Source organism: Haemaphysalis longicornis, unplaced genomic scaffold (assembly GCF_048455015.1).
Source record: "Haemaphysalis longicornis isolate Haplotype H1 unplaced genomic scaffold, Haemaphysalis longicornis Haplotype H1 scaffold_4, whole genome shotgun sequence".
NCBI classification, from domain to species: domain Eukaryota; kingdom Metazoa; phylum Arthropoda; class Arachnida; order Ixodida; family Ixodidae; genus Haemaphysalis; species Haemaphysalis longicornis.
Window position 1 is genome coordinate 120,753,375 of NW_027526361.1, and position 27,849 is coordinate 120,781,223.

Sequence of the window (27,849 nt, forward strand, 5' to 3'; positions counted from 1 at the left end):
CACGGAAAGCATTTTTTCTTCCCCTTCACCAGCGAATATCATCGTTGTCCAAGAAAGTTGGCTTTCCTGCAGTGTGCTTTCGACACGACATACGCCATCAGCAAATATTCACTTAAAAAAAATTCTTCTACTTTGTTTTAGAATTAAACCAGAAACTAGTCAGCTGGGTTTTAATTATCTAGAAAGTGTCAAATGGGACAGCTTAATGTGCGATCACGTTACCAGACGCGAGGAGAAGCAAGAGGACGGAGTCGACCGAATGCCAATTAAGGAGATAAGAGGCGTTCCCCAACAGTATTTTCCTCTTATAGTTCAGCCACACGCCATCGGTGCATTGTGGGAAAGCAAGCGAGGCACGACATTACCATTCCCAACTCCCAGACTCAACCCCGGGCTGGGAGAAGTACCTACACATAGGCAAGACCGTCCCAAACTACTGAAATCGGTGGCATGCATCTCGTACACATCAGCATTGTTCAGCAAAATGAAACATTCGGCATATTTTAAAGCGAATCATAAGCACATAACTGACAGTAACACCATTCTTTTAATAGCCACAGGGGATTATTGGTTTTTTCAAAAGCAAAAAAAAAAAAGCAAAAACAGATGTCACAAGAAACAAAAAATACCTTGAAAATGTTTCCTCGAGCTGTTTCAAAAACAGAAAGAAACAGTCCAAACAGACGGCATGTGAGCTGCATGTAACGTAGGTTAATTGAATTGAATTGAGGAAAATTCAATTTCACCCATTACGGGAGAAGGGAAACAGCGTGAGTGTGGAGAGGGAAGGATGTTTCAAGGCATGGTAGCATAAGGCTATCATTTCTCACGGACAGTTTTTTTTATTACTGTTTTATCACAGCAGTGCGACAGACCACATCAAAATGAAAACAACGCCAAACCAAGTCCACACGCAACGGGCTCAGAGCTTTGTCAGGTGAAGCGCGCATTTAATCACCCCTGGTTCCACCACTGAGAACCACAGCAGGAAATGAAAACCAGGCAGCCGCATGTGAAGATGCTAGACGTTGTCAAAATGCTTTATTGACCTCTACAGGAAAATCCAAGACCTCCTCACAAATAGTTGCACAAGAACAGCCGTGGACTTTCTACCGGGGCTTCCCATGAACACTGTTATTAGATTAACGCCGACGGCAGACTCACAACTCGCAGACGCGGACAGCGCCCAAGGTGGTCAACACAGCAGCAAGACATTCCAGCTCACAATGATTGCGCAGCTTCTTCTTGTCTTCCTTCATCACGGAGCACAGAGATTCGTACAAAATTTCTCAGGACACTTAAGTCTGCTTACATGCTTTGAAACTCATTCACGTTCGTCATTGACAGGGAGACTCTGGTTCTGGCTAACTGTTGTGATGGGTATCTTTTATTTACATATCCACCCATCGACACAGTGGCCGTGGTATTTTACAGTCTCACTATTTCACCGTCTTAGTGCTATATCAGCATCCACTCACACCCACCTAAACCCTACTTCAATCCAGCTTAACCCCACCTTACTAATCATTACTATCAATCACTAATCAACCATTATTCCATTTTAATCCACATCATCTGTTATACACAGCTGACATACCTCGGTTCAGTTCTTACCTTTCTCGGGTAACATTATCTCAAAACCTTTGTGCCAACTCAGTGTTCTCGTCATCCTCTGTCGTAGGGGGCACCGCTGGTGACGGCAGTGCCGCTACACGTGCGCGCGAAAACAAACATTCCGTATGCCGTTCACTTGGCCAAAACAAGGGTGCATCTATATCCGAGGCCGGGTCGAAGACTAAGCATTGCTGGCCAACGTATAACGGGTCGACTCGTCTACATCATCATCAGCGCAGCAGTAGAGGCCAGGCTGAGGCCCATCACGAGGTAGCCCGAAGTGTAGTACTGCTTCAGCGGGAACCCCAGGCCCAAGTCATTGGCCTGCAAGCACAGGAGACAAGAAATGTAGTTTAATAAGGTTAGATGTTGGGCTAGCTGGTCGAGTATATTTAAGAGCTTTTTTTTTATTGATTGCAAGGTTTAAAGGGACACTGAAGTGAATTTGTCAAGCTCCCGTTTTTGCTTGCACTGCGTAGACTGGCTCAAATTAGCACCCTTTTCATCGTTTATCCGGTTGACAAATCGGTAATTATTTTACAAAGCGCGAAAGAAGAAAAACTGCCATGCGCAGTTTGCGGCGGCCGCACCAACTAAGCTGTGACGTTGGGAGGAGGGGGCACCGTGATTGGACGATGCCCAAGGTTAGCAATCAAACAAGTTTCGGTTTCGGTTCTGTAAAACAACATGTTTGACATCCGATGGCATCGTTGGATGGGCATTCTCAATATCCCAGTAATCGTAGTACCGCGCTTCTGCCATGTTGTCGGCTGTAAAATGCACAAGATAAGCCTCCCAGGACGGCTTGGAATCATAGCATTCACTAGCTGAGGCCTACGCAGTGCATGAACGCCCTTCGCGTCCCCGCAGACGCACAAATACATGCGCTTTTCCCCCATATTTGGAGCTTGCCTCACTCATGCCTGTATCGTAAAAAGCGTGTTCGCACCAGGCCAAGGGTCTGCTGATTCTGGCCTGTGCCCGCTGCCCGCAAGCCGTCGGTGCTTATGGCAACAGCACGCCAACGAGAACTCGCTAGCGCGCCAGTGCCAGGCTGCGCGAGTTCTGCAGACTAGTTCGTGGAGCAGTGAATGTTGCGGCCCAAAAAAAGGTGAACTCAGTATAGAAAACATCGGCGAAAAACGAAAAAGTTAACTTATATATATATAAAAAAAAAAGCTTGTACCCGCGGGGATTCGAACTTGTGACGGGCAAAACACTTACGATGATATACCTAGCGCTCCAGACCACACGGCCACGGGCAAGAGCGCTGCCGACAGTGGAAATATAAGGTATATAATGTATAACCAGTTTACACTTTTATTTAGTTTTAGTATTTCAAGCAGCTTAGGTGACTATTTGTTGTATTGCGCTCGTGCAGTAAGCGTCCCCCGAGTTTCCACAATAGCTCACGTCTAGCAATTGCATTTCTTAGACGGAAAAGCGTTCGCAGATGCGTAGTCGTGCTGCTGACCGCTGTGCTTGTTCGCCCAGCGCAAAAAAGTGCTTCCCGCACCCTAGTTTACGCTGTACGGTAAAAATATCAGTTGATTTTATTTCCTTAGTACCTATATTGACTTCGCTGACTCTTCTCCCCCTTCAAGAGGCCTTATATTTTCCTACTGGCGTACCAGTCAGCGAAGCGTCGCATGTGCGCTTGTGCAGCGCTTGTGTGAAGCGACCTTGACTTGGAGCTAGATACAGTGTACAAACTAACGAAGTAAATAAAGGCGCATTCTTCCATTCCCAAACGTGTTGTGGCTTAGTTTCAACTGATCGAGCGAATTGCGACGACCCGTCGGCGGCCGGCGGACTAAACGTTGGGCCGACTGACTCGGTCGCAAAAGGTCGGCGAGCCGTGCAGTAGCGCAGCCAATTGCCAGCTCCTCTCCTGCTGACGACACACGAAAACGCCAAAGAAAATGGGCCAGAGTGCAGAGAGGCGGACAGCATTTCCGAAAATAAATTCGCGTAAACGCGCTCAGAGTGGTCGAAACAGGGCCTAGGGACTCCGGACTACAATTTGTGCTCGTAATCCCGCATTGTTTACAAATCACTTCAGTGTCCCTTCAACGCGTTGACACAGCGCAGGCGATGAGGCGCGCCGCAGTGGAGGGCTCCGAATTAATTCTGACCACCTGGGGATCTTTAACATGTGCTGAAATCTCGTACACACAGACATTGTTGCTTTTCGCCTCTATCAGAAAAGCGGCCGCTGCGGCCGGGAATCAAACCCGTGACCTCGGGCTCAGCAGCGCAACGCCTTAGCCACTGAGCCACCGCGGCAGGTAGCTTTTTTTTTTTGTTAAGGTGAGTGCCTCAACACGCACAGTCGAAAGCGAGCGCTCTGCCCCCCCACTCACCAGGTGGCGGACGCCGTTGAAGGTGTGGTAGAAGAGGGTGAAGGCCAGGCCCGCCTTGACGGGCAGGGTGAGCAGCGGGGAGAGGTGCATGGCCTGCAGGGCCTCCACGTAGTAGGGGAACTGGTGCGAGCACAGCAGGGGCATCGCCGCCAGGCCGTAGGCGACTGCGCCCCAGGGCGAAAAGAGAGAGCAGAGAGAAGCACTTTAAGTGGCGCACAAAAGTAATACCCCCGTCACACGGACACTTTCAATCACGATTAAGGGGGGACACTGATCTTGAAGTTGTTGAAGCGCGTTCGGTGGACATGTTAGTTGCTAAAGTCGAAATATTGTATAACTCTGATTATCAATGAAAGTGCGTTAGGCTGTGAAATAAAAAATATGCATCGCCATTATTAGCCCTTGTACGTGTCGCGTGGCTGGTGCCGCGCGAGCGTGCGGGAGCACGAGCGGCCCGAGCCCGCAGAAAGAGCCGATGTGCACGACAGCTGCTCAGCTGACAAAAGAAGACCCACACTTTATTGGGGGCAGAATATATACAAGATACAAGGTCGCATGGCCATTCCCTTTTTTTCCCCAATTAAACAGCTTGCTTGAGTGAAGTGTGTGTTAAAAGTGGTGTCAGTATGATCCTAACGAGACAATCTTTCGAATGAGCCAAACTTGTGTTCTGTATGCCTTGCCCCTTTAAACATGCCACAAGTTTGCACCCTCAATGGTTCGGCACCACTATACTCACACGATGTCAAGACAACGCCAGTCGCCCTGTGGGCCAGAGAGAGCACAATGGTCATGTGCGGCAGCCTGCTCAGGTTGCTGGTACAAAGAGAGCGAGGAAAAAAGAAAGCATCGTGTCAGTTATACCGGGGATAGTCGCTGAAAACCACCACAACACATGCCCTGCCTCTGGCTCGCGACTAACCGGTAACAACATTCGCCACCATGAAGAATACAGCTCTCAGATGAAAGCTGTTGCAGATCCATTCATTGAGATTCCTTTGTAGCACACCTGTGCATTCCACCACAATGAACAGATAGAAAACAGTCTAAGTGTCGAGGCTTGTAGCATGAATCCTGCACTCACGCTTCAGCCCTACCTTGGCAAGCCGACACTGAAGGTAAGTTAGCAATGCATCCATATCATTTCATGCGCGACATTCGCACTACAGTGAATGAAAATAAAAACATGCAGCCAGCAACAAGATTCAGCCCGGTGACAGCACTTCACGTGACTTGATGTCATCAAGGCCCAATGAAACATTGCTATGGGCAAACGTGTCGTTCCTGTTCTAAACCAATAAGTTTGAAAAGCTCACTAGTAGTTGTAAAGGCTAACTACAGCCTGCTCTGATCCAGAGTAATTTTCATAGCGGAGCTGTTATAGGCTAGCATTTGATCAAAAACTGCGTGCATAGACAGGGTGTGTGGAAAAATGTCGCATTGACAAAAAATTAATCTTGCAGCAAAGCCAACTTTCTCGCCAATGCTTCACAGCTCTCAATCTAATGCAGGCATCTTGGAAAAAAAATTATACCAACATTGGCCGCTAGGACGACTCTGACATCGCGATAGTTGCGTTTACTTTTCACAATTACGCACTTCACAGTGAAGTAGTGAATATTGTGGAATTCCTGTCTGCCATCAATACGTGGGCCTCCATGGGCGGGAAATGGAGAGCCCCCAAGTTTGTCCGCTACAACGAAACTCCAGTTCGTCGAAGTTTCACTCGGCTAATTAATTAGAGAGCATGCTCAATCACAAATTACAAACAATGCAACTGTTTCGTGCACTTCTTGAACTGCACCAAGCTTTGCTGGACGTCCTTCTTCACAGAGTCGAAAAGCATTGATCTTTTTCTATTTTCGATGCCCCCAGCCATGCCTTTTTTAAAAAGGGCCCTAAAGGCTGACCTCCGTGCAGCAAAATTTCTCGGCGAACTTCGCGCGGCGGCCGCCACAGTTTGACGCGTCACTAAGTTTTCGCCCGCCCCAACCTCCACGCAACGAGATGCGGCAAACACCGTCGCTGAGCGAGCTGCTTGCATCAAGGTTGCCAGATGTACAATCCGAAACAACATGTGCGTAAATATAACCTTGCTCACAATTTGTCTTCAACAAAATCTAACTAGGAAGTAATAAAACTTGATGTAAACACCTGAAATATAGTTTATTTACATATTTGTTTATTGCACAAGCTTTTTTTGGAGACTCACTTCATAGTTAGCGCACAAACATTTCCAAATGGCAACAATGGGTGAAGCTGCTCGGGGGTTTTGCTTTGATCTTGTTTTGCTTTGCAGATACTTTCAGTTTCGCGTGCTGAACTACTCCATTTCGGCTACACTTTTCCACACTGTGGTACGCTCCAAATGGCAACTACCCGCCGCCACCGTCTTTTTCTCTTGAAGAGTCTCCTCTCCATGCTTACTGTCCAAGAGATACAACTGTACCCAGAAAAGGCGCGAAAGGAGCGTCTGCTCTTTGGCTGCCAGGTGTGCAGGCACTCCGCGTAGACAAGAAGTACAAAGCTGTGATTGGCTGTGGCTTCAAAATGCAGTTTGCCGCTTCTGGTCGCATTCGCTGCCGTGCGTTCGACATCTAGCTCGCGTAGGTCGCTGGCGAACAGCCATATTTACGACCCCGGCGGCGGAGTGGCCATCGTTCGCCGCTTTTTTGCCGACATTTCGCTGCATGGAGGTCAACTTTAAACACGATGCAGTCTGCTGTCCTCCCACTGGCCACCGGCTAGCACTGGCTCCCACTGGCGCCCACCGGCTAGTACACACAATCGCAAGTCTTTGAGAACTGCAATTGAAGGAGCGATCGACAAGCAGGCTTTTCTTACAAGACGTAGAGGCTCATGTGAGGAGACAGTGGCCGCGCGCGGGTCTTGTTCTTGATGAAGAACTCCTCAGTCGCCTTCTCCTGCCTGGCGTTCATTCCAGACATGGGCGCCAGGCTGCCAGAGAGAGGGCGGAAAGAAAGGAGACAGTGAGTGCTTTTGCCAGGGTGTCACGCTACCAACAAACTGGGCAATGCAATCCAGCAGTATGCTTAATTCAGAAAAAATCAAGTTACAAACCGTGTGACTGTAAGGGATTCCAAATTTGGATCACCTTTGCTTCACAGACCTAGCTGTTACACTTCGATGTGCACACTCCGGAAGCGCATTGTGGCAAAGCGAATCCTACAGCGAAGGCTAACTTTTAAGTTAAGACCCTGGTCTTTGGAGTATAATAAAAACAAATTCACAAGCTGCCTTCACTCGTATAATGTACACGTTAAAAAAACATTCTTGCAAAACGTTGCAGTCCTGCGATGAATATTCAAAGAGCTGTTGCACTACAAAGCCCCCTAAAAAACTTTTTGCCAACAATTTTAAGCTTCTTTTAGGGGCAAAGCCCCTTCGGGGGCTCGGGCTGTTGGCGTCTCGTGCGGTCGTCGTAACCATCATCTCATGTAGTCACGATACTAAAACACCGGCACACTTGTTTACGCCTTGTGCTGGAGCGATTCGTAACACGTACTAAAAAAACACCGGGACACTCGAGTACGCCTTTCGCTGCTAGAATGCTTCGTGCTTAAAAAACAAGAGACTTTTGAAGCAAAGCTGTATGCCTCTACCCCCAGCGGTTTAATCTCGTTTAACAAAAACGCCAAGGCACCAAGAATACACTTGTACACTGCACGCTTCGCCCCTCCCCAGGTTTCACGTTAGTGGAGATGGCCCGGAATTTTTTTTTGTTTTGTTTTCTTGAAACTTTGTTGCAAAGGGACGAACTGTTGCCCAAGTATCTTGGGATGTACAGTGTGTTGCGACGATAATTGGAACACTTTAAAAAGTTTTCCTGAGCGAACCGCCGCTCTGTTCGCGCTCAAACTTCACATGAAGGTCGCATTTTGTGGTCTATTTTGTTTGACACCGGGAACAACGATGGTACTTACCTGTTTATCCTGAAAATAAATAACAAGGATTTTCGCCTATGGTAAAATGGCAGCTGATTTGGACGTGCGAGCCAGAAAACCGGGTTTTCTGATCGTCTGCTAGCTCATTTCTAGGTTCATTTCCTGATCGTCTGCTGCACCATTTGGCTCCGTACGTGAATCCCAAACATGTGTTTCACTCTGCAGGTGGTTCCGACGTTCCAGCATCAACTTGCGCTGGCTCGCACGTCCAAATCAGGTGCCATTTTCCCATAGGCAAAAATCGTTTTTATTTATTTTCAGAATACCCTGGTAAGTACCATTGTTGCTCCCAGTATCAAACAAAATAGACCACAAATTGCGACCTTCGTGTGAAGTTTGAGCGCGAACAGAGCGGCGGTTCACTCAGGAAAAATTTTTAAAGTGTTCCAATTATCGTCACAACACCCTGTACTGGTCACGTTCACACGAGTCCTGCTGCATTCGAAAGATTCAATTGTGTAGTTCAATTATAATTAAACTATGGAAAATGCAGCACTTGGTGACACAAGTGTTAAATGATCTAGCGCCACATCTGCCCCAAATATCTATACTTTTATAACATGAAATTTTATTTGGTCGTATAATTTTTGCAATAACAAAGCTACATAAATTTACAGCAGCTGTGGTACAGTTGCCCTCTCTGATCCTTACAGAACACAGATGTATAAAGTAAGCCAGTACACACTGCATGGCTAATCATAAATCATGCCAGAACAGTGTGGTGTAACATGGTGCGCAAGTTCAGACTTACGCTGTATTAACAAGAACCAACTGCATATTTGTTTTCAGTTTGCCATAACACTTTGAAAATTTCAAGTGTATGTAGCTTAAAAATAAAAAATTAAAGCCGTTCCACTCAATGTGAAAGCTGTTGGAAGTGCAGAGTAGTGATTCGTCATAGCGGGCTGTAGCGTCGTTATCCGCTCACTGCTACCACCCAATGCAATTCAAATTCAAGAAAGACTGTCGTCTTTAATAATCCGGCATTCTTTCGTATGCTTCAGCAACGACCTACTAAAAGCTTTCACGCGCAGCATTCACAAGTAGCATGCTATTTTCAGATACGGTGCACCCTTGTCCCTATGGCATGTTACAGCACCATCCGTAACAACTCACCACGCTGTTGGCAGGGTCGCCGTCGGCCTCAGAAGCTTCAGAGCATTGGCTCGGCAGGCAAATCTGCAAGATAAAAGCGTGGGAGAAAATGGAAACAGGGGAAGTGCAGACATGAATAATGAAGACTCATAAGTACAGGCGACTCACCACTTCTACCCCCTAATAACTATACACACATTTCAGAACGCATGCATATGTGTAGCTGCACCACTACCCATCACGTTTATTACAAGTGAGAGCTCTACATGACCTAGTGAACGAAAAATTGGCTGCGTATTTGCCTTTTTCACTACAAATGCAGTTGAAAAGCATCTCCTGTTGCCCCTGTCACTGAATATTCTCCCCACTCTTTCCCCACTACTCTCACAATGAACGCAATGGAGGAACAGTCGAGTCCACTTATAACGATACCGTTTATAACAATATATCGGATATAACTATTAACAGCTATGGCACCGTCAACTTTTGTATTCTTTCTATGGCAAAATAAACCGCTTATTACAATGCTCCAGTGCCACGATATCGGATATAACAATTGAATCCGGTGATATTGTGCACCAAAAGTGCAACAGTGATGACTCTAATGACCCGGTTGCGCAGCCTACTCAGGCAGTGTCTTCGTAAGGAACCAATGCGTGACACAGTCCCTCGGGGACTTTGTTTCCACCAAGGAAATTTCCTTGGTGGAAATTTCCTAGCTGAGGTAAATTTACCTCAGCTAGGTGAAGCACCTATAGATATGCTCTTGGAGAAGATTTGCGCTAGCTTCACACGCAGCAAACAAAGGTGACCGACTGTGGCTTCTTTCCCGCAAATTAGTAGTAGTACCACCTTGCTGGCATGCGAATAAAATGTTTTGAGCTCTGTTCCGTGTTGTTATTTCGCAACCCGCTTATAACAATTCACGGTTAAAACGATGGGATTTCTTTGGCACTTGGATGTTGTTATAAGTGGACTAGAGTGTATGCTCAATTCAACTTGCTCCCATTTGAATTTGTCACACATGATCTGTTGGGACCTTTCGTTTTTGTTGTCCTCAAAACAGTTCGAGCGGACATCTTTAGTTTTAGTGTTTCCTTTTATCGCACCTTCTTGGGACACCACTTTTAAAGTGTTTCTTTAAACGAAGCACCTATGGTTAGGAGGTGAGATTGTACGGCATCTGTGGGCGCTTGGAAAAATGCGGCAAGGCAAAGCCAGTTTACAAAGGCCAAGTGTATTGCCAAAGCGAAGCAAACGTTTCCATCGGAATGAAAACTCTCCCCTAAAAAGTGAGAGTAAAAAAAATCCTACAAAAGCAAATGCATATTGCCACCCATGTCCTAGCAGAAACTCTCACCTAAAAAGTGAAAATGAAAAGGCCAAGCAAGAGTGACAGAGCCAACACCAATAGCAAACCCATATCACCAAAGCAAACACGTCTAATGCCTCCGTGAATGTATTATGTAGTACGTGCATAGCATGCACCTGGAAAGGCAAGGAAGTGTACAGAATTGGAAAACAAACGCTCTGATGTGTGTGCCATTAGGATTAGGTCACCGTGAAATTTGCATGCCAGTCAAAACAGGATTTTGCGTCTTAGTTGCTTGCATGTCTCATCACTTGGATGTGCATTTTGAGTGGATTACTTATCATTACTAGGCACCATTTTCAAGATCAGGGCTGGAATCAACTTTCGGGCTGGAATCGCAAGTAAATTTTTTTTACTTGCTATAGTAAATACCCATCCAATGTGTGTTCTTAATTAAAAGAGCGCTGGTGATCTCGGTTATGGACTATGCCACTCTGCACTGAATGTAGACTTATACGAGCTATGGCAGCAGTTCTAGTAGTAGTCTTGCGTACATATACTCCGTATTCAAGCCTTCTCTGCACCTTTTAAATAGCCGGGCGGTTGAATCGAGTGACAGGAAGACAGACAGACCAAAGTTTTAGCGTTTGAGTAGCCCCATACGCTCCCTCTCCCCACGAAAAAAGAAGATAATTTTTTTAAAAGACAAAAGTCTGTGGTGGCTCCTAAATGCACTTTGGCTGCAATACGCCCCATAGCGTGTGAGCACTCTAGCATGAACCGATGCCTCATGAATAAAAACACCAGCATACGCGTCAGAACACCAGGACATGTGCGAAGAGAGAGAGAGACAGAGAGAGGGAGAGATGCTGACGTTCAGCCAGACCAGCGACATCGTGATGTCCCCATAGTGAAAGAAAAAGAAAAAAAAAAGAAAAAAAAGAAACCTCCATGACAGTTCCTCTGCTCGGCCGCCTGTGTCAGTAGGCCGCAGAAGAGGTAACGGAGCACAAGAACGCAGCCAAACCCACAATACTCGTAGCACGAAACTCCGAGGAGCACTTAACGGCGTTCAACCGGACATAACAGCTTTCGCATTTACAACGAAGTAGGTGTCCGGATTTTGCCCCTTGCAACCGTGCAAATGCGGCGCAAGTTCTTAATTTCTTCACTTTGTCACTGTCCCGCAACGATTCTGCGTTTTCCTAGTGTTCAAATGTAACCCAAGCAAAATATCACATGTGTCCGTAAGTATGACCTTGTCCGTGCTAACCTACCGTAAACGGGACAGTAAACGGTACAGCACGACACCAGTTGGTTATATAGAATCACTTGGCGCACACTTCATTATAACCGGCGTAAAAGTTGCGAAAACACTTTCAATCAGCAATCTCAAGCGATTTCATGCTTTCGAACTCCCGTGGGCCGGAAAAGCGCATCTTTCCGGCGAGCCGTGTCCTCATCCCAGTGAAGAAAAACATTTTTACCAAACGTCCGGGGGATGCTTACCTCAACGCGTACGCCATGGCAAATCTTCAGAGGCCTTCTCAAAGCTGGAGAGTTTTACTGGTTCTACTAATAAGCTTCTTCAGAAACTAATCCGTTAGTCCGTATTGCGGTGTTATGCGTACGACATCGTGTCCGCACGCAAGCGGATTGATTATGATGATGATAATGATGGCTAAAGAGACTTCCCCTTTGAATCAAGGTGATGGCAGGCGCCATCTCGCCTCTGCAGTTACTTGTCTGCGTCAGCTTATCCTATTTCGTTTTAGATTTTGCCCTGACGCTTTATAATTGTCTCGATTGGCCGCTTCCCAGCCTTTTCTCCAATACAAGTATGCAATATAGTCTGTAGCAACTCGAAGAAGGGTCTTAAAGGGACACTGAAGTGAATTTGTCAAGCTCCCGTTTTTGCTTGCACTGCGTAGACTGGCTCAAATTAGCACACTTTTCATCGTTTATCCGGTTGACAAATCGGTAATTATTTTACAAAGCGCGAAAGAAGAAAAACTACCATGCGTGGTTTGCGGCGGCCGCACCAACTAAGGCTGTGACGTTGAGAGGAGGGGCGCCGTGATTGGACGATGCCCAAGGTTAGCAATCACACAAGTTTCGGTTTCGGTTTCGGTTCTGTAAAACATAACCAATGGCTTTGTTGGATGGGCATTCTCAATATCTCAGTAATCATCGTACCGCGCTTCTGCCATGTTGTCGGCTGTAAAATGCACAAGATAACCCTCCCAGGACGGCTTGTAGTCGTAGCATTCACTAGCCGAGACCTACGCAGTGCATGAACGCCCTCCGCGTACCCGCAGACGCCCAAATGTCATGCGCTTTCCCCCCATATTTGGAGCTTGCCTCCCTCATGCCTGTATCGTAAAAAGCGTGTTCGCACTAGGCCAAGGGTCTGTTCATTCTGGCCTGTGCCCACTGCCTGCAAGCAGTCGGTGCTTATGGCAACAGCACGCCAACGAGAACTCGCTAGCGCGCCAGTGCCAGCCTGCGCGCGTTTTGTGAACTAGTTCGTGTAGCCATGAACGTTGCGGCCCCAAAAAAGGTGAACTCAATATAGAAAACATCGGCGGAAAACAAAAAAGTTAACTTACAAAAAAAAAAAAAGCAAGTACCCGCGGGGATTCGAACTCGTGACTCGCAAAATATTTGCGGAGAATTCCTAGCGCCCCAGACTGCTAGGCCACGAAGCGGAACGCCGACGTCTTGCTAATATAGGGTATATATTGTACAACCGGTTTACACTTTTATTTAGTTTTGGCATTTCAAGCCACTTAGGTGACTATTTGTTGTACTGCGATCGTGCAGTAAGCGTCGCCCGAGTTTCCACAGTAGCTCACGTCTAGCAATTGCATTTCGTAGACGGAAAAGCGTTCGCAGATGCGTAGTCGTGCTGCTGACCGCTGTGCTTGTTCGCCCAGCGCAAAAAAGTGCTTCCCGCGCCCTAGTTTTACGCTGTACGGTAAAAATATCAGTTGATTTTATTTGCTTAGTACCTATATTGACTTCGCTGACTCTTCTCCCGCCTTCAAGAGGCCTTATATTTTCCTACTGGCGTACCAGTCAGCGAAGCGTCGCATGTGCAGCGCTTGTGTGAAGCGACCTTGACTTGGAGCTAGATACAGTGTGCAAACAAACCAAGTAAAGAAAGGCACATTCTTCCATTCACAAACGTGTCCTGGCTTCGTTTCAACTAAGCGAACGAATTGCGACCAAGCAATTTTTTTTTAACCTCCTTGATTGCGACGACCCGCCGGCGGCCGGCGGACGAAACGCTGGGCCGACTGACTCAGTCGGCCGGGGAGCCGTGCAGTAGCGCAGCCGTGGCGCAGCCAATTGCCAGCTCATCCCCTCCTGACGTCACACGAAAACGCCACAGAAAATGGGCGAGCGTAAAGAGAGGAGGACAGCGTTTTCGAATTAGTTTTTCTACTAAATAAAATCGCGTAAACGCGCCTAGAGTGGTCGAAACATGGCCTGGGGACTCCGGACTACAATTTGCGCTAGTAATCCCGCAATGTTTACATATCACTTCAGTGTCCCTTTAACTCTATGCCACTCCCCTCGTGCCATTTTCGCTCTTGACCTTCAGCCAATATTGAGAAACCCTATGCCTTCAGCGGCAAGCGGAGTCGCAGAAGCGGTAGTACGGTAGCTGGTCTTGTCCAGCTTCCAAGCGTAGCAGCCGGCCGGCCGCTGGGTGAACACCATATGGTGTTCATGCGCACCCAGTGCGACTTTGTAGTTGATTGATTGATTGTAGGGTAACGCGCCGACGCAACGCAGGCGATGAGGCGCGCCGTAGTGGCCAGTCTCCGGATTAATTTTGACCACCTGGGGATCTTTAACGTGCGCCGAAATCTCGTACACACGGGCGTTTTTGCTTTTCGCCTCCATCAGAAAAGCGGCCGCCGCGGCCGGGAATCGAACCCGCGACCTCGTGCTCAGCAGCGCAACGCCTTAGCCACTGCTCGAACCACCGCGGCGGGTCAGTGTACAGTGCAACGGTAGTTGGCAGGGATTTATACACACCCCCCTAACACACCCCCAGAAGGACTTCGACCCCCCAAAAAAGATTCAGCACCCTGCCTACGGATTTATACAACACCCCCCCCAAACATCCCACCGACCCCCCCCCCCCCAAAAAAAAAAAAAAAAATCGAAATTCTGCATAAACCCCTGGTAGTTGGTGAGCAGCCATGTGAGCAGCGAATCGCCCATCTCGGGAAGGGCGTGCCACATCTCGCTCCGCGGTGCTCCTGGCGTTGAAGAGCACGTGGTGCTGCCGAAGAGCCCTCCGGAACGGGAATTCGGAGAAGTCGCCCGTCGCGTTCCTACTGGTGACGAACTTTGTGAGAGAGAGATCGATGTTCTTGGTTATCCGTCGGATGTCTTGGTGCGAGGGGGGAGGGGGTATCAGCGTAATCGTGGGTTTGTGCATGAATGTAGTGTGCCTAAGGCTATGTGCATGGGTGATGTGAAAGTTAAGGTAAAATATTAATAATAACAAATACCACCCTCGACAGCGCGCCGCACAAGCAACCAGCCGCACATCTAATGTCCAGTTTGGATTCCCACTGTTCGTCCACTGCACCATGTTTGAATGTACATTTTCGAACTTACAGTGGACATCTCCGAATGACATCCGCCACCGCCAGTGGACGTGCAAAGTTACTACGAAATATCAAATAATATGGCTTAACTTTAATATAAAAGCAAAAAACAAAAGAAGTTACCGTGCTTCTTAAAAAAATTTTTGTACAGCAGCACCCTGACTTGTATATTGCAAGTTTCTTCAGCATATTTCGCCGAATTCTTTTTACTTTTTTGAAGCACCTCACCGAATCCAACGATGGGCGTAATTTGGGGAAGGATGTATAAGAATTGAGAACCGCTTACAAAACAATTGTGATGCACGTTCACTGAGCTCATGTACGCGTAACAAACCGCCTCACCACTTCACCCGACAGTTCGCCACGAAGTACTATTAATAATAACAAATACCACCCTCGACAGCGCGCCGCACAAGCAACCAGCCGCACATCTAATGTCCAGTTTGGATTCCCACTGTTCGTCCACTGCACGACCATGTTTGAATGTACATTTTCGAACTTACAGTGGACATCTCCGAATGACATCCGCCAGTGGACGTGCAAAGTTACTACGAAACATCAAATAATATGGCTTAACTTTAATATAAAAGCAAAAAACAAAAGAAGTTACCGTGCTTCTTAAAAAATATTTTGTACATCAGCACCCATACTTGTATATTGCAAGTTTCTTCGGCATATTTCGAAGATTAAGCCGAATTCTTTTTACTTTTTTGGAGCACCTCACCGACTCCAACGATGATCTCTTTGGGGAAGGATGTATAAGAATTGAGAACCGCTTACAAAACAATTGTGATGCACGTTCACTGCAGTGCTCATGTACGCGTAACAAACCTCGCCACTTCACCCGACAGTTCGCCACGAAGTTTAGATCGTTCTTCTGGGAGGGCAAAACAGAAACAGTGTCACGAGGGCTGAGGATGCCCACGTCAATGGATGGGTTTAGTCTGCCTTGTTTGCAAACCATATGTGCAGCGTGCTGGCGGTGCGTGCAGTGATCGCCCTTGTAGACTCAGACGAGTACCCAGGGAAGGCGCTGCTACGGTACTTTAGCTGAAGCAGATGAAGGGACTGTAGGTACTTCTGGGAACTTCCCGGACATTATTCTATGACGTGCACATTGCCGGTCCTTCTGCTGAGCAGCCGCCGCCATTTTACGCGTATGTTATAAAAACACAGTCTCCAGTCTTCCTTGCCAAGCTTAAGTTTTAAGGAAAGTGCGGCAAGGTGAAGTGTGCGAAAAATTGGCAATAGACCTTATGCAGAAGTGCCGCCATCTACCGGAAGAAAAACGAAAGGAGCACGCGACGCCATGTTGGGGGATGGCGGTCGCGGGATTGCTTGGTACGCATGGAGGAATAAAAGAAATTACGCCCACCTCCCCTCGCGGGAACCCTGGTATGATGCGACGCTGAAGGAGGTTCCATTGTTTCCGTTGGGTCGATTACTCGAATTGCGTGAGCAATCGTCGATGATCTCGTCCGGGACGGGTGTCTTGGCTCCTTGTTCGTGATATCGTATTCCAAGCTTCTGTAGCGGTAATGCGAGAGAGAGAGAGAGAGAGAGAGAGAGAGAGAGAGAGAGAGAGAGAGAGAGAGAGAGAGCAAACGTAGCGCGGACGATCGCCGACTTAGAGACCGGCCGGAACGCGGCACTCCTTTACGCGCAGCGCGCCCGAAGAAGAGGAGACCGCGGAGATATGCCCTTCTAGCCACCATAGCGGAGAGAGGGCGCTGCACAAGCGCACAGCGCGCTTGCGCCGCGCGCAGCGCCGCCCACCGGCGGAGTGAGAGAGCGCGCCGCACTGTGCGCGCCACAGATGTTGGACATGTTGGGGAAGACGGCGCGCTATCACGGCGAGAGGAGAGGGGGTGAGCGGAGGAGAGACGCAGCTGTGCGGACGCGGACAACGACGACGACGGACGCAGGACAGGGCCGCCGGCAAGAGATGCTCCTCTCAGCGTCGCATTTAAAAGGTTTGTTTTCCTCCATGTTGGTACGGAGCTTTCTGGGCTTGGCGACCATTTTTCAGATTTAAGCGCAGCAAAATGAGCGACGAGTGATCTGTGGACCTTTCTCTGTTGCCCACATTTGCGGGCGACTTCGTAAATACGCATTATGCATCGAAAAAGCAGTCAGGGAGGCACCGGCAGGGAAGCTTTTGGAGGCTGTTGCGTTTCTTCTCCCCCTTTTTTTTGGCTTTGAGAACGCAAGCATTGAAAGTACATCCGTGTTGGTTCGCATCCTGCGGGTTTCTCAGGAGGTCATTCCTGAAACGCCTCTAGCCGATGCGGGCTGCCCTGAGGTTGAAATAGGGGAGGGGGACTCCGCGATATAGCTATAAGGATCATCTGGGACGCAGAGGACACCTGCAAAACAAACAAACGAAAAAACTTCGTAAAATAAATTCCATACCTGGCGTTTTTTAACAGCGGAGCTGTTGTAGCTGGCCGTGTAGAGCGTAACGCGTGTGGCGTGTAACGCGTTAAACATTAGAACATGTCTTGTTTCGCTGTAGTGTAGCGGCAACAGTTTGGACTGCATTAAGCAGGATGTTCGGACTCACACTTCGAATGAACACTCGTTCAAATGATGTGTTGGTGAATTTTCTGATGTGTGCTGGGGCTTTTGTTTTGTGCAGAAATCGTGGTGCTGCATGTCTTCGAGCACGGCCGCAGTGGGGGGCAATGTTCCCACTTCTGTGGCGTGTCCGGTCGATTCTCATGAGTCATTTGGAACACGAGTTGGCAGCTCTAGGAGAAGAAGCCTTTCTCTTTTGCGTTGGCCTACGCACTTTATAGTGGTCAGGAGCAACATCCTGAGCGTTTCTCTAGTGCCCTACTGAGTTCAGTATAGTTTATGAACTCTTTCTTTGAACGCTGGCGAACTTTGCGTGACTTGATTTGTAGTAGCTTGTTGCCCACGCGAAACATTTCTGCACAGTGTGTAGAATGACCACGTTACATGAAAACTGATTGGATAATTTTCTGTACTTAGGGCAGCGCTGTTATCACTAGTAGCTGCGCCCTGATATGTGGGTTATAATAAATTCTCTTTACCCCCCCCCCCCCCATGGCTGACTGCGCGTTGGTTATGTGCGGTGTAGTATTCATTGTAGGAACATAAGCTTCTCGCTATGTGATTCTGGAAATATTCACTGAACATCCAAAATACATCCAATTTCGGACGTCCGACTGGACGTACGGAAGTCCTTCGTACGTACATGGTACGTCCAGTGGCCCTGAAACGGACGTCGTACAGACGTCCGCTAGAGCCTGAACGGACGTACGGTGGACGGCCGACGGACGGCCGGTGGTTGCTTGGGATAGCCGGCGTTTATTTATCTGGCTATAACCCAACGACTGAATTTGTTTTCAGTAAGCTCAATGAAATTTCAAAATTAAATAAAGGCACGGTGATATATTGTTTACAATAAAGAATGCCTGCCTCGGATGCCGCGATGAGTTGCACGGCATGACCGAGTACTTGTTCCATGAAAATCGAGCATCGCGATGTCGACGCCTCCGCTGTCCCCTTCTATCATATATCTGCGCTGAACAGTGGGCCCAAGTTGAAGATCGCCGTCCACGCTATGAACAGCACCATCGATTCCTCGCCCGCAGAGGCCACGACCACGTTGATAGCACGAAAGAAGGCGGGGTCTTTCAGGATAAACCTATACGTCGTATACAGCAGAAAACTTTGATGCATATATTCGCAGTATTATTGTTTCTGCCATGCGTACAGTGAAAGCGCTTGCCTTAAATATGACTGGCCTAATGGGCTAAAAGACATACTTTAACGGAGATGTTACCAAAGACACGAAGCAACTTACGAGAAGCCCGCAATGTAAACTTGAGTTATTTGGTGCATAATAAACAAGGAAACAGCACAATTCTGCTGTTTCCTTGTTGTTTATTAAAGACGAATGCTACGTACAAAAGGTGGGACACACACACAGTGCGTACTATCAGCTGATGAATTTATACGGAGGCAGGACGTACATAGCTTGTGAATGCTGTGGAGGTACTCTGCAGCGGTAAGGTTTGAGCCGCTAAATACATAAGCTGCTCTTTATTTAGTGACTATAGGCGTTTATTTAGTGACACAAGGCTTTTTACTGACCCTACGTCAGATAGCATATCACCATTGCATGTGGCTGGGCTCTCACGATTGCAAACACACTTTGTTAAAGCGGACAACTTTATTTGTGCAACTTCTCCAGAAACTTTATGTACAGTGAAGATTTATGAATTTCTGAACCCTCTGGAATTTCTGGGCCCGCACTATTCGGGGCGCTTATCCTTCGTTTCCGACGACTAAGTTATAATGAGAAAACATTAGTCAACTTGGTAGGTCAAAAATGGTTTTCTTGAAGAACTGGTGGCCTGACATTAGTGGAGGCAACAAATCCTCCCTACATGATGTCATGATGCCAAAACCTCGTCACTGACTTACTTTGCATTGACGGCCAGCACAAGATTCCAGGTAAACACGCGATAAGAACAAATACATCGAGTTGAAACAGAAGCTTGGTGGCAAATGCTTGCTGAAGTTTACAGCCGTTTTTTTTTTTTTATGATGAGGCTGTCGGAACTTACTCTCGCAGTTTATCTCTTGACTTGCTGCTGGAGCCCCGCTTGCACAAGCGAGGAGGGTTGTGTTGATCAAATCGCGGCCTGCAAGCTTTCACAAAGCAGCCATTGCACAACAAAAATGGTTGTGCCAAGAGATGATGGTCTCTAAACGCGTCCTTTTTGAATCGAGGTAATGACGTGCCATTTCGCCTGCTTAACCTTATCCACTGCTGCTTATATCGTTTTCAAACGACTACTTGTATTCCTCTGAAGCTGACTATGCATTGTTGTGCCCGTTTTCTCCCTTTTCTCCACCACTAATCTCTCTTCGGTAATCGGCACCATAGACCCATTAATGCTTCCCTTAGCGGTTAAGCTCAGCGCTTTAGAAAGGTAGATCTTTCCCCTGTATTGGGCTGGATGGATACTTTGGCATTCCGTTACCGAGTACGCGATTCTCTCCTTACTTTTTCCGGTGCATACACAAGCGTCATTTTCAAGCTGCTTCCTTTCGAGGTGAGGGGTTCAATGCAGTGCAGCCTGGTGAGGGACAGAAACAAGACGAGAAACGGAGGCACTAACTTGTGGATTTATTTTCTAAGACAATACACACAAATTTATCACCACCTCTCATCGCGGCAAAAGGCTGTCAATAGGAATAAATGTACAATTTATAACGTGTAGTACCAACGGAGTACTAAAACAATGTAAGAGATTTTTGTGGGCAAGAATCCTTGCCAAGATGAGGCTTTCGCTGCTCAGATACACATGAAGCCACAAACCACTGCAGCCATGAAGCTTTTACGGTTTACTTTGTCCGGATCGAGGACTCAAATATTCGAAGAGACAAGCCTTGCTGGCACTTTGTGCAGCTTTGAAATTGATTGGGTATTGTAGAGTGTGGTGCGTGTCTTTTGAGAAACCGTCAATTCACTTAAGTATTTGCGCTTCATGCCAAAATGTACCTGATTTCTCTAATAATTAATGAGATGGGGAAGGGGGGCTATCCATTCAACTTAAGACACCCTTCAAAAGCAGTTACACATCCCCCAGGTTCGGAGTGTTGCCTGCTCTTGTAGAAATAACGAGATTAGTTAGAAGTGAGGCTAAACTTTAGGTGCCACCATACCAGGAGCACCTTTTGGGACAAAAAGAGCACACCCTCACCAGAACAGGATTTTCCCATCCTGGCCAAGTATTCAGCTGAATCATCCCATTACGTTTTGCCTTTGTTCTGCACAAGTACGTCCTGATGAATGAATAAATAAATGAATCAGGTACTGTTGGTTACCAGTGTATGTTACGTGCGCTTCCAGAGGGTATGTTGCCGAATAACCGGCGACGACGCTCGTTTATCTCATCGGCTACAAATACAACTCTATTTGTCCCAAGACGACGTATCTGGATAGACTCAGAAATGCATCAACACAGTCCTGGTACGACAGCTACATTTGTTATCTACAACCCCCAAACGCAGTTGCCATAGCTACGCATATATGGCAGCCGCGAGGTGTACGGGAGGGGCTTTCAGAGGCCCATTGCAGCCACGAAGTCGGCGGCCGAGTTGCACTGCTGCAGGCGCCTCTGCCATCCGAGCAGTTCGGTGAAGACGAAGCGCTCGTTGCGCGCCCGGGGCTGGGGCAGCTCGGAGCGCAGCTTGTGGACCACGTTGTCCATCACGGCGCCCAGCCACATCACGTTGCCGTAGAACTGGGGCGCGTCCCCGGCTCCCGACAGGCCACTGCGTCGCCAAGTGCGTGGGTCGTCAGCAGACTGCCGCGCAGTGAGCACACCGTGTTGAAGTTTGTTCCCTCGGGGTTAGATATAGAGTTCAGTATGTCCTGCCCTAGAATTTCATACTATTATAACGGTTTGAAACTCTATCCCTCCTGCCAGATGGGAATGCACCACCACGGCCGGCAATGGTGGTGCCCTCACGCACGCTTGACACACGGGGCTCTTCGGTTAAGTGTCCCTCACTCGCCGCAGACTCTCAAGAGGAGTGATGCAGACGTTCTTTGGCAAGGGAGGCAAAAACCATATCGTGTTCCGGTGCCATTGCAGAGAAGGAAGGGCATGCACGTGCAGCCAATTGTGTGCTACAGCTGTTCACGTGGTGTGAATGGCCAGGTAACACGTACCTGCAGTTTGAGGACGGGCTCCCGAAGGCACTGTCGTAATACGACGAGTTGTCGTCGTCCTTGTCATCTGCGCCGAAATGAGTGACAAACGCATTGAAAGTTCTAGTGTACTGCAACTTGTCAGCAATTATTAACGCATCGAATCATACGGTGACACCGATGTGTAGGGTTGTTTGCAAGCGAAACCCAGTTAATGGACGAAAACCAAGGTCACTTCTTTTTTCAGAGATGCTGGTGGGGACACGTGGTGACACTACGCACGCACACGTACGCACTTGCACACACTGCATGCACACAATATATATATATATATATATATATATATATATATATATATATATATATATATATATATATATATATATATATATATATATATATGCGGAGAAATAAGGTACGATGGGACCGGTAAAAATGTACTGCAAACGAGAAGACTACCGGGTAACGAACGAAAGCGTATTAACGTTTCGGCTTGGGGCAAGGCTTCGGCCGAAACGAGCACACACACACACACACACACACACACACACACACACACACACACACACACACACACACACACACACACACACACATATATATATATATATTCGCTACATGATTCTGATTCGCTACATGCATAGCGAGGGCCTCTGTTCGGACAGTGTTGGTGCCATAGGAAGCTTAAGAGGGTTCAACGCTGGTCGACCACTCTCGACATGTCGTAGACTCTGGAGTCACGGCCCGGGGGTTAAAAAGAAGGTCCCCTTCACCCCGATAAGTCGCAGTGGCGCTGGCTACCACCCCCAAGCACAGGAAAAATTACATTGACATAAATACCCCAGAAAGTGGAGGGGAAAAATAGCCCCGCCGGTAGCGTAGTGGTTATCGCACCAGACCGGTATTCTGGAGGTCGTGGGTTCGGATCCCACCTGGCGGGCATTTTTTCTCCACTTTCTTTCTTTCCAAATTCTTTATTTCAATGACCTACCACATCCTCCCCTTTGCTTTCCGAGTTTTTCTTGACTGCCAAACTTTATTTCTATTTCTGTCCTATATATATATATATATATGTATATATATATATATATATATATATATATATATATATATATATATATATATATATATATATATATATATATATATATATATATATATATATATATATATATATATATAAATGCAACATTCACACACCACAAGCGACGAGCTATTAACACTTTGAAAAAAAATCACAAATGGATGACTGCTTTGTCTTTGATGCCAGCAATGGCAGCCAGTTCATTGCGAGAGTTTTCTTCGCTGGTCAAGGACTTGCGGAGGCAGATAACCATCATCATTGGTCACTGTTAGTAATGTAAGGATGCAAATGTGCAAGCTAGAGGCGGTAAATGCCACAGATATTTTACGGCAAGGACAAGCAAAAAGAACGAATTAAACGAATTTGTGCAATGTAGCAGTTTGAACCAAGCAGCTTTAAAATACATTGAAAACACAGCGAGTAAACCAGAACTGTGAAGTTTGTATGAATTAATTGAAAGTTGGAATTATCCGAGTTTGAATTATTGCGAGTCTAAAGTATATATATGTATACATATTGCGCGTGCGGTGTGTGTGTGTGTGTGTAGAGAGAGAGAGATTTATAGGCTAGCCGAAAACTACCGAAATGACTAGCTTAATTCGCATGTTTCCCTTACTAGCTAGAGACGAAGGGCAAAGGCGCCCAAGGGAATGAAGAGAGGGGAAGCCACAGGCGAAAGCGGAATAGCCGCTGATCTCTCAAAGCACGGTGGTGAGGCATTAGGAAAGCCTGCAAGATTATTCTTAGAATGCCTCAGGGCATCAAACGTATACCCCTAGAAGACGAAGTGCAAAGGCGCCCAGGGGAAGAGAGGGAAAGCTACAGGCGACAACGGAATAGCCGCTGATCTCCCAAGGGACGGTGGTGACACATTAGGACAGCCTGCAAGATTATTCTTAGAATGTCTCAGGGCATCAAACGTATACCCCTAGAAGACGAAGTGCAAAGGCGCCCAAGGGACAGAGAGGGAAAGCTACAGGCGACAACGGAATAGCTGCTGATCTCCCAATGGACGGTGGTGAGGCATTAGGAAAGCCTGCAAGAATATTCTTAGTATGCCTCAGGGCATCAAACGTATACCCCTAGAAGACGAAGTGCAAAGGCGCCGAGGGGAAAGAGAGGAAAAGCTACAGGCGACAACGGAATAGCCGCTGATCTCCCAATGGACGGTGGTGAGGCATTAGGAAAGCCTGCAAGATTATTCTTAGAATGCCTCAGGGCATCAAACGTATACCCCTAGAAGACGAAGTGCAAAGGCACCCAGGGGAAGAGAGGGAAAGCTACAGGCGACAACGGAATAGCCGCTGATCTCCCAAGGGACGGTGGTGACGCATTAGGACAGCCTGCAAGATTATTCTTAGAATGTCTCAGGGCATCAAACGTATACCCCTAGAAGACGAAGTGCAAAGGCGCCCAAGGGACAGAGAGGGAAAGCTACAGGCGACAACGGAATAGCTGCTGATCTCCCAATGGACGGTGGTGAGGCATTAGGAAAGCCTGCAAGATTATTCTTAGTATGCCTCAGGGCATCAAACGTATACCCCTAGAAGACGAAGTGCAAAGGCGCCGAGGGGAAAGAGAGGAAAAGCTACAGGCGACAACGGAATAGCCGCTGATCTCCCAATGGACGGTGGTGAGGCATTAGGAAAGCCTGCAAGATTATTCTTAGAATGCCTCAGGGCATCAAACGTATACCCCTAGAAGACGAAGTACAAAGGCGCCGAGGGGAAAGAGAGGGAAAGCTACAGGCGACAACAGAATAGCCGCTGATCTCGCAATGGACGGTGGTGAGGCATTAGGAAAGCCTGCAAGATTATTCTTAGAATGCCTCAGGGCACCAAACGTATACCCCTAGAAGACGAAGTACAAAGGCGCAGAGGGGAAAGTGAGGGAAAGCTACAGGCGACAACAGATTAGCCGCTGATCTCCCAATGGACGGTGGTGAGGCATTAGGAAAGCCTGCAAGATTATTCTTAGAATGCCTCAGGGCATCAAACGTATACCCCTAGAAGACGAAGTACAAAGGCGCCGAGGGGAAAGAGAGGGAAAGCTACAGGCGACAATGGAATAGCCGCTGATCTCCCAATGGACGGTGGTGAGGCATTAGGAAAGCCTGCAAGATTATTCTTAGAATTCCTCAGGGAATCAAACGTATACCCCTAGAAGACGAAGTACAAAGGCGCCGAGGGGAAAGAGAGGGAAGCTACAGGCGACAACAGAATAGCCGCTGATCTCCCAAGGGACGGTGGTGACGCATTAGGACAGCCTGCAAGATTATTCTTAGAATGTCTCAGGGCATCAAACGTATACCCTTAGAAGACGAAGTGCAAAGGCGCCCAAGGGACAGAGAGGGAAAGCTACAGGCGACAACGGAATAGCTGCTGATCTCCCAATGGACGGTGGTGAGGCATTAGGAAAGCCTGCAAGATTATTCTTAGTATGCCTCAGGGCATCAAACGTATACCCCTAGAAGACGAAGTACAAAGGCGCCCAGGGGAAAGAGAGGGAAAGCTAGAGGCGACAACGGAACAGCCGCTGATCTCCCAATGGACGGTGGTGAGGGATTAGGAAAGCCTGCAAGATTATTCTTAGAATGCCTCAGGGCATCAAACGTATACCCCTAGAAGACGAAGTACAAAGGCGCCGAGGGGAAAGAGAGGGAAAGCTACAGGCGACAACAGAATAGCCGCTGATCTCCCAATGGACGGTGGTGAGGCATTAGGAAAGCCTGCAAGATTATTCCTAGAATGCTCAGGGCATCAAACATATACCCCTAGAAGACGAAGTACAAAGGCGCCGAGGGGAAAGAGAGGGAAAGCTACAGGCGACAACAGAATAGCCGCTGATCTCCATATGGACGGTGGTGAGGCATTAGGAAAGTCTGCAAGATTATTCTTAGAATGCCTCAGGGCATCAAACATATACCCCTAGAAGACGAAGTGCAAAGGCGCCGAGGGGAAAGAGAGGAAAAGCTACAGGCGACAATGGAATAGCCGCTGATCTCCCAATGGACGGTGGTGAGGCATTAGGAAAGCCTGCAAGATTATTCTTAGAATGCCTCAGGGCACCAAACGTATACCCCTAGAAGACGAAGTACAAAGGCGCCGAGGGGAAAGAGAGGGAAAGCTACAGGCGACAACAGATTAGCCGCTGATATCCCAATGGACGGTGGTGACGCATTAGGACAGCCTGCAAGGTTATTCTTAGAATGTCTCAGGGCATCAAACGTATACCCCTAGAAGACGAAGTGCAAAGGCGCCCAAGGGACAGAGAGGGAAAGCTACAGGCGACAACGGAATAGCTGCTGATCTCCCAATGGACGGTGGTGAGGCATTAGGAAAGCCTGCAAGATTATTCTTAGTATGCCTCAGGGCATCAAACGTATACCCCTAGAAGACGAAGTGCAAAGGCGCCCAGGGGAAAGAGAGGGAAAGCTAGAGGCGACAACGGAATAGCCGCTGATCTCCCAATGGACGGTGGTGAGGCATTGGGAAAGCCTGCAAGATTATTTCTAGAAAGCCTCAGGGCATCAAACGTATACCCCTAGAAGACGAAGTACAAAGGCGCCGAGGGGAAAGAGAGGGAAAGCTACAGGCGACAACAGAATAGCCGCTGATCTCTCAAAGCACGGTGGTGAGGCATTAGGAAAGCCTGCAAGATTATTCTTAGAATGCCTCAGGGCATCAAACGTATACCCCTAGAAGACGAAGTACAAAGGCGCCGAGGGGAAAGAGAGGAAAAGCTACAGGCGACAACGGAATAGCCGCTGATCTCCCAATGGACGGTGGTGAGGGATTAGGAAAGCCTGCAAGATTATTCTTAGAATGCCTCAGGGCATCAAACGTATACCCCTAGAAGACGAAGTACAAAGGCGCCGAGGGCAAAGAGAGGGAAAGCTTTAGGCGACAACAGAATAGCCGCTGATCTCCCAATGGACGGTGGTGAGGCATTAGGAAAGCCTGCAAGATTATTCCTAGAATGCTCAGGGCATCAAACATATACCCCTAGAAGACGAAGTACAAAGGCGCCGAGGGGAAAGAGAGGGAAAGCTACAGGCGACAACAGAATAGCCGCTGATCTCCCTATGGACGGTGGTGAGGCATTAGGAAAGCCTGCAAGATTATTCTTAGAATGCCTCAGGGCATCAAACATATACCCCTAGAAGACGAAGTGCAAAGGCGCCGAGGGGAAAGAGAGGAAAAGCTACAGGCGACAATGGAATAGCCGCTGATCTCCCAATGGACGGTGGTGAGGCATTAGGAAAGCCTGCAAGATTATTCTTAGAATGCCTCAGGGCACCAAACGTATACCCCTAGAAGACGAAGTACAAAGGCGCCGAGGGGAAAGAGAGGGAAAGCTACAGGCGACAACAGATTAGCCGCTGATCTCCCAATGGACGGTGGTGAGGCATTAGGAAAGCCTGCAAGATTATTCTTAGAATGCCTCAGGGCATCAAACGCATACCCCTAGAAGACGAAGTACAAAGGCGCCGAGGGCAAAGAGAGGGAAAGCTACAGGCGACAACAGAATAGCCGCTGATCTCCCAATGGACGGTGGTGAGGCATTAGGAAAGCCTGCAAGATTATTCCTAGAATGCTCAGGGCATCAAACATATACCCCTAGAAGACGAAGTACAAAGGCGCCGAGGGGAAAGAGAGGGAAAGCTACAGGCGACAACAGAATAGCCGCTGATCTCCCTATGGACGGTGGTGAGGCATTAGGAAAGCCTGCAAGATTATTCTTAGAATGCCTGAGGGCACCAAACGTATACCCCTAGAAGACGAAGTACAAAGGCGCCGAGGGGAAAGAGAGGGAAAGCTACAGGCGACAACAGATTAGCCGCTGATCTCCCAATGGACGGTGGTGAGGCATTAGGAAAGCCTGCAAGATTATTCTTAGAATGCCTCAGGGCATCAAACGCATACCCCTAGAAGACGAAGTACAAAGGCGCCGAGGGCAAAGAGAGGGAAAGCTACAGGCGACAACAGAATAGCCGCTGATCTCCCAATGGACGGTGGTGAGGCATTAGGAAAGCCTGCAAGATTATTCTTAGAATGCCTCAGGGCATCAAACGTATACCCCTAGAAGACGAAG

At 47.8% G+C, this 27,849-nt stretch overlaps 2 protein-coding genes across 2 annotated transcripts in view; both read right to left on the bottom strand.

Moving 5' to 3' along the window:
- Positions 1-1,687: 1,687 nt before the first annotated feature.
- LOC144179340 (succinate dehydrogenase cytochrome b560 subunit, mitochondrial-like) lies at positions 1,688-12,005 on the bottom strand. Its single transcript, XM_077707636.1, has 6 exons — positions 11,859-12,005; positions 9,059-9,121; positions 6,822-6,935; positions 4,717-4,793; positions 3,978-4,141; positions 1,688-1,938 (listed from the first exon to the last, which is right to left on the bottom strand). The coding sequence occupies exons 1-6, from the start codon at positions 11,873-11,875 to the stop codon at positions 1,834-1,836; spliced, it is 540 nt and encodes a 179-aa protein (XP_077563762.1). The 5' UTR covers positions 11,876-12,005; the 3' UTR covers positions 1,688-1,833.
- Positions 12,006-21,078: 9,073 nt separating this feature from the next.
- Positions 21,079-27,849, bottom strand: part of LOC144179975 (uncharacterized) — a 34,130-nt gene continuing 27,359 nt past the window's right edge. The window contains exons 10-11 of the mRNA XM_077708390.1: positions 21,693-21,759; positions 21,079-21,292 (exon numbers count right to left, since the gene is read on the bottom strand). Of these exons, the coding sequence (XP_077564516.1) occupies positions 21,079-21,292; positions 21,693-21,759 (281 nt within the window). The remainder of the gene's footprint in view (positions 21,293-21,692; positions 21,760-27,849) is intronic.

Bases quoted from the DNA above. Each gene is read 5' to 3' on its own strand.
- LOC144179340 (XM_077707636.1), bottom strand. The intron at 4,142-4,716 runs GTGAGTATAGTG...CCTGGGGCGCAG, and splicing joins TGGCGTTGTCTTGACATCGT to TCGCCTACGGCCTGGCGGCG. The intron at 1,939-3,977 runs GTGAGTGGGGGG...CTGTGCTTGCAG, and splicing joins TCAACGGCGTCCGCCACCTG to GCCAATGACTTGGGCCTGGG.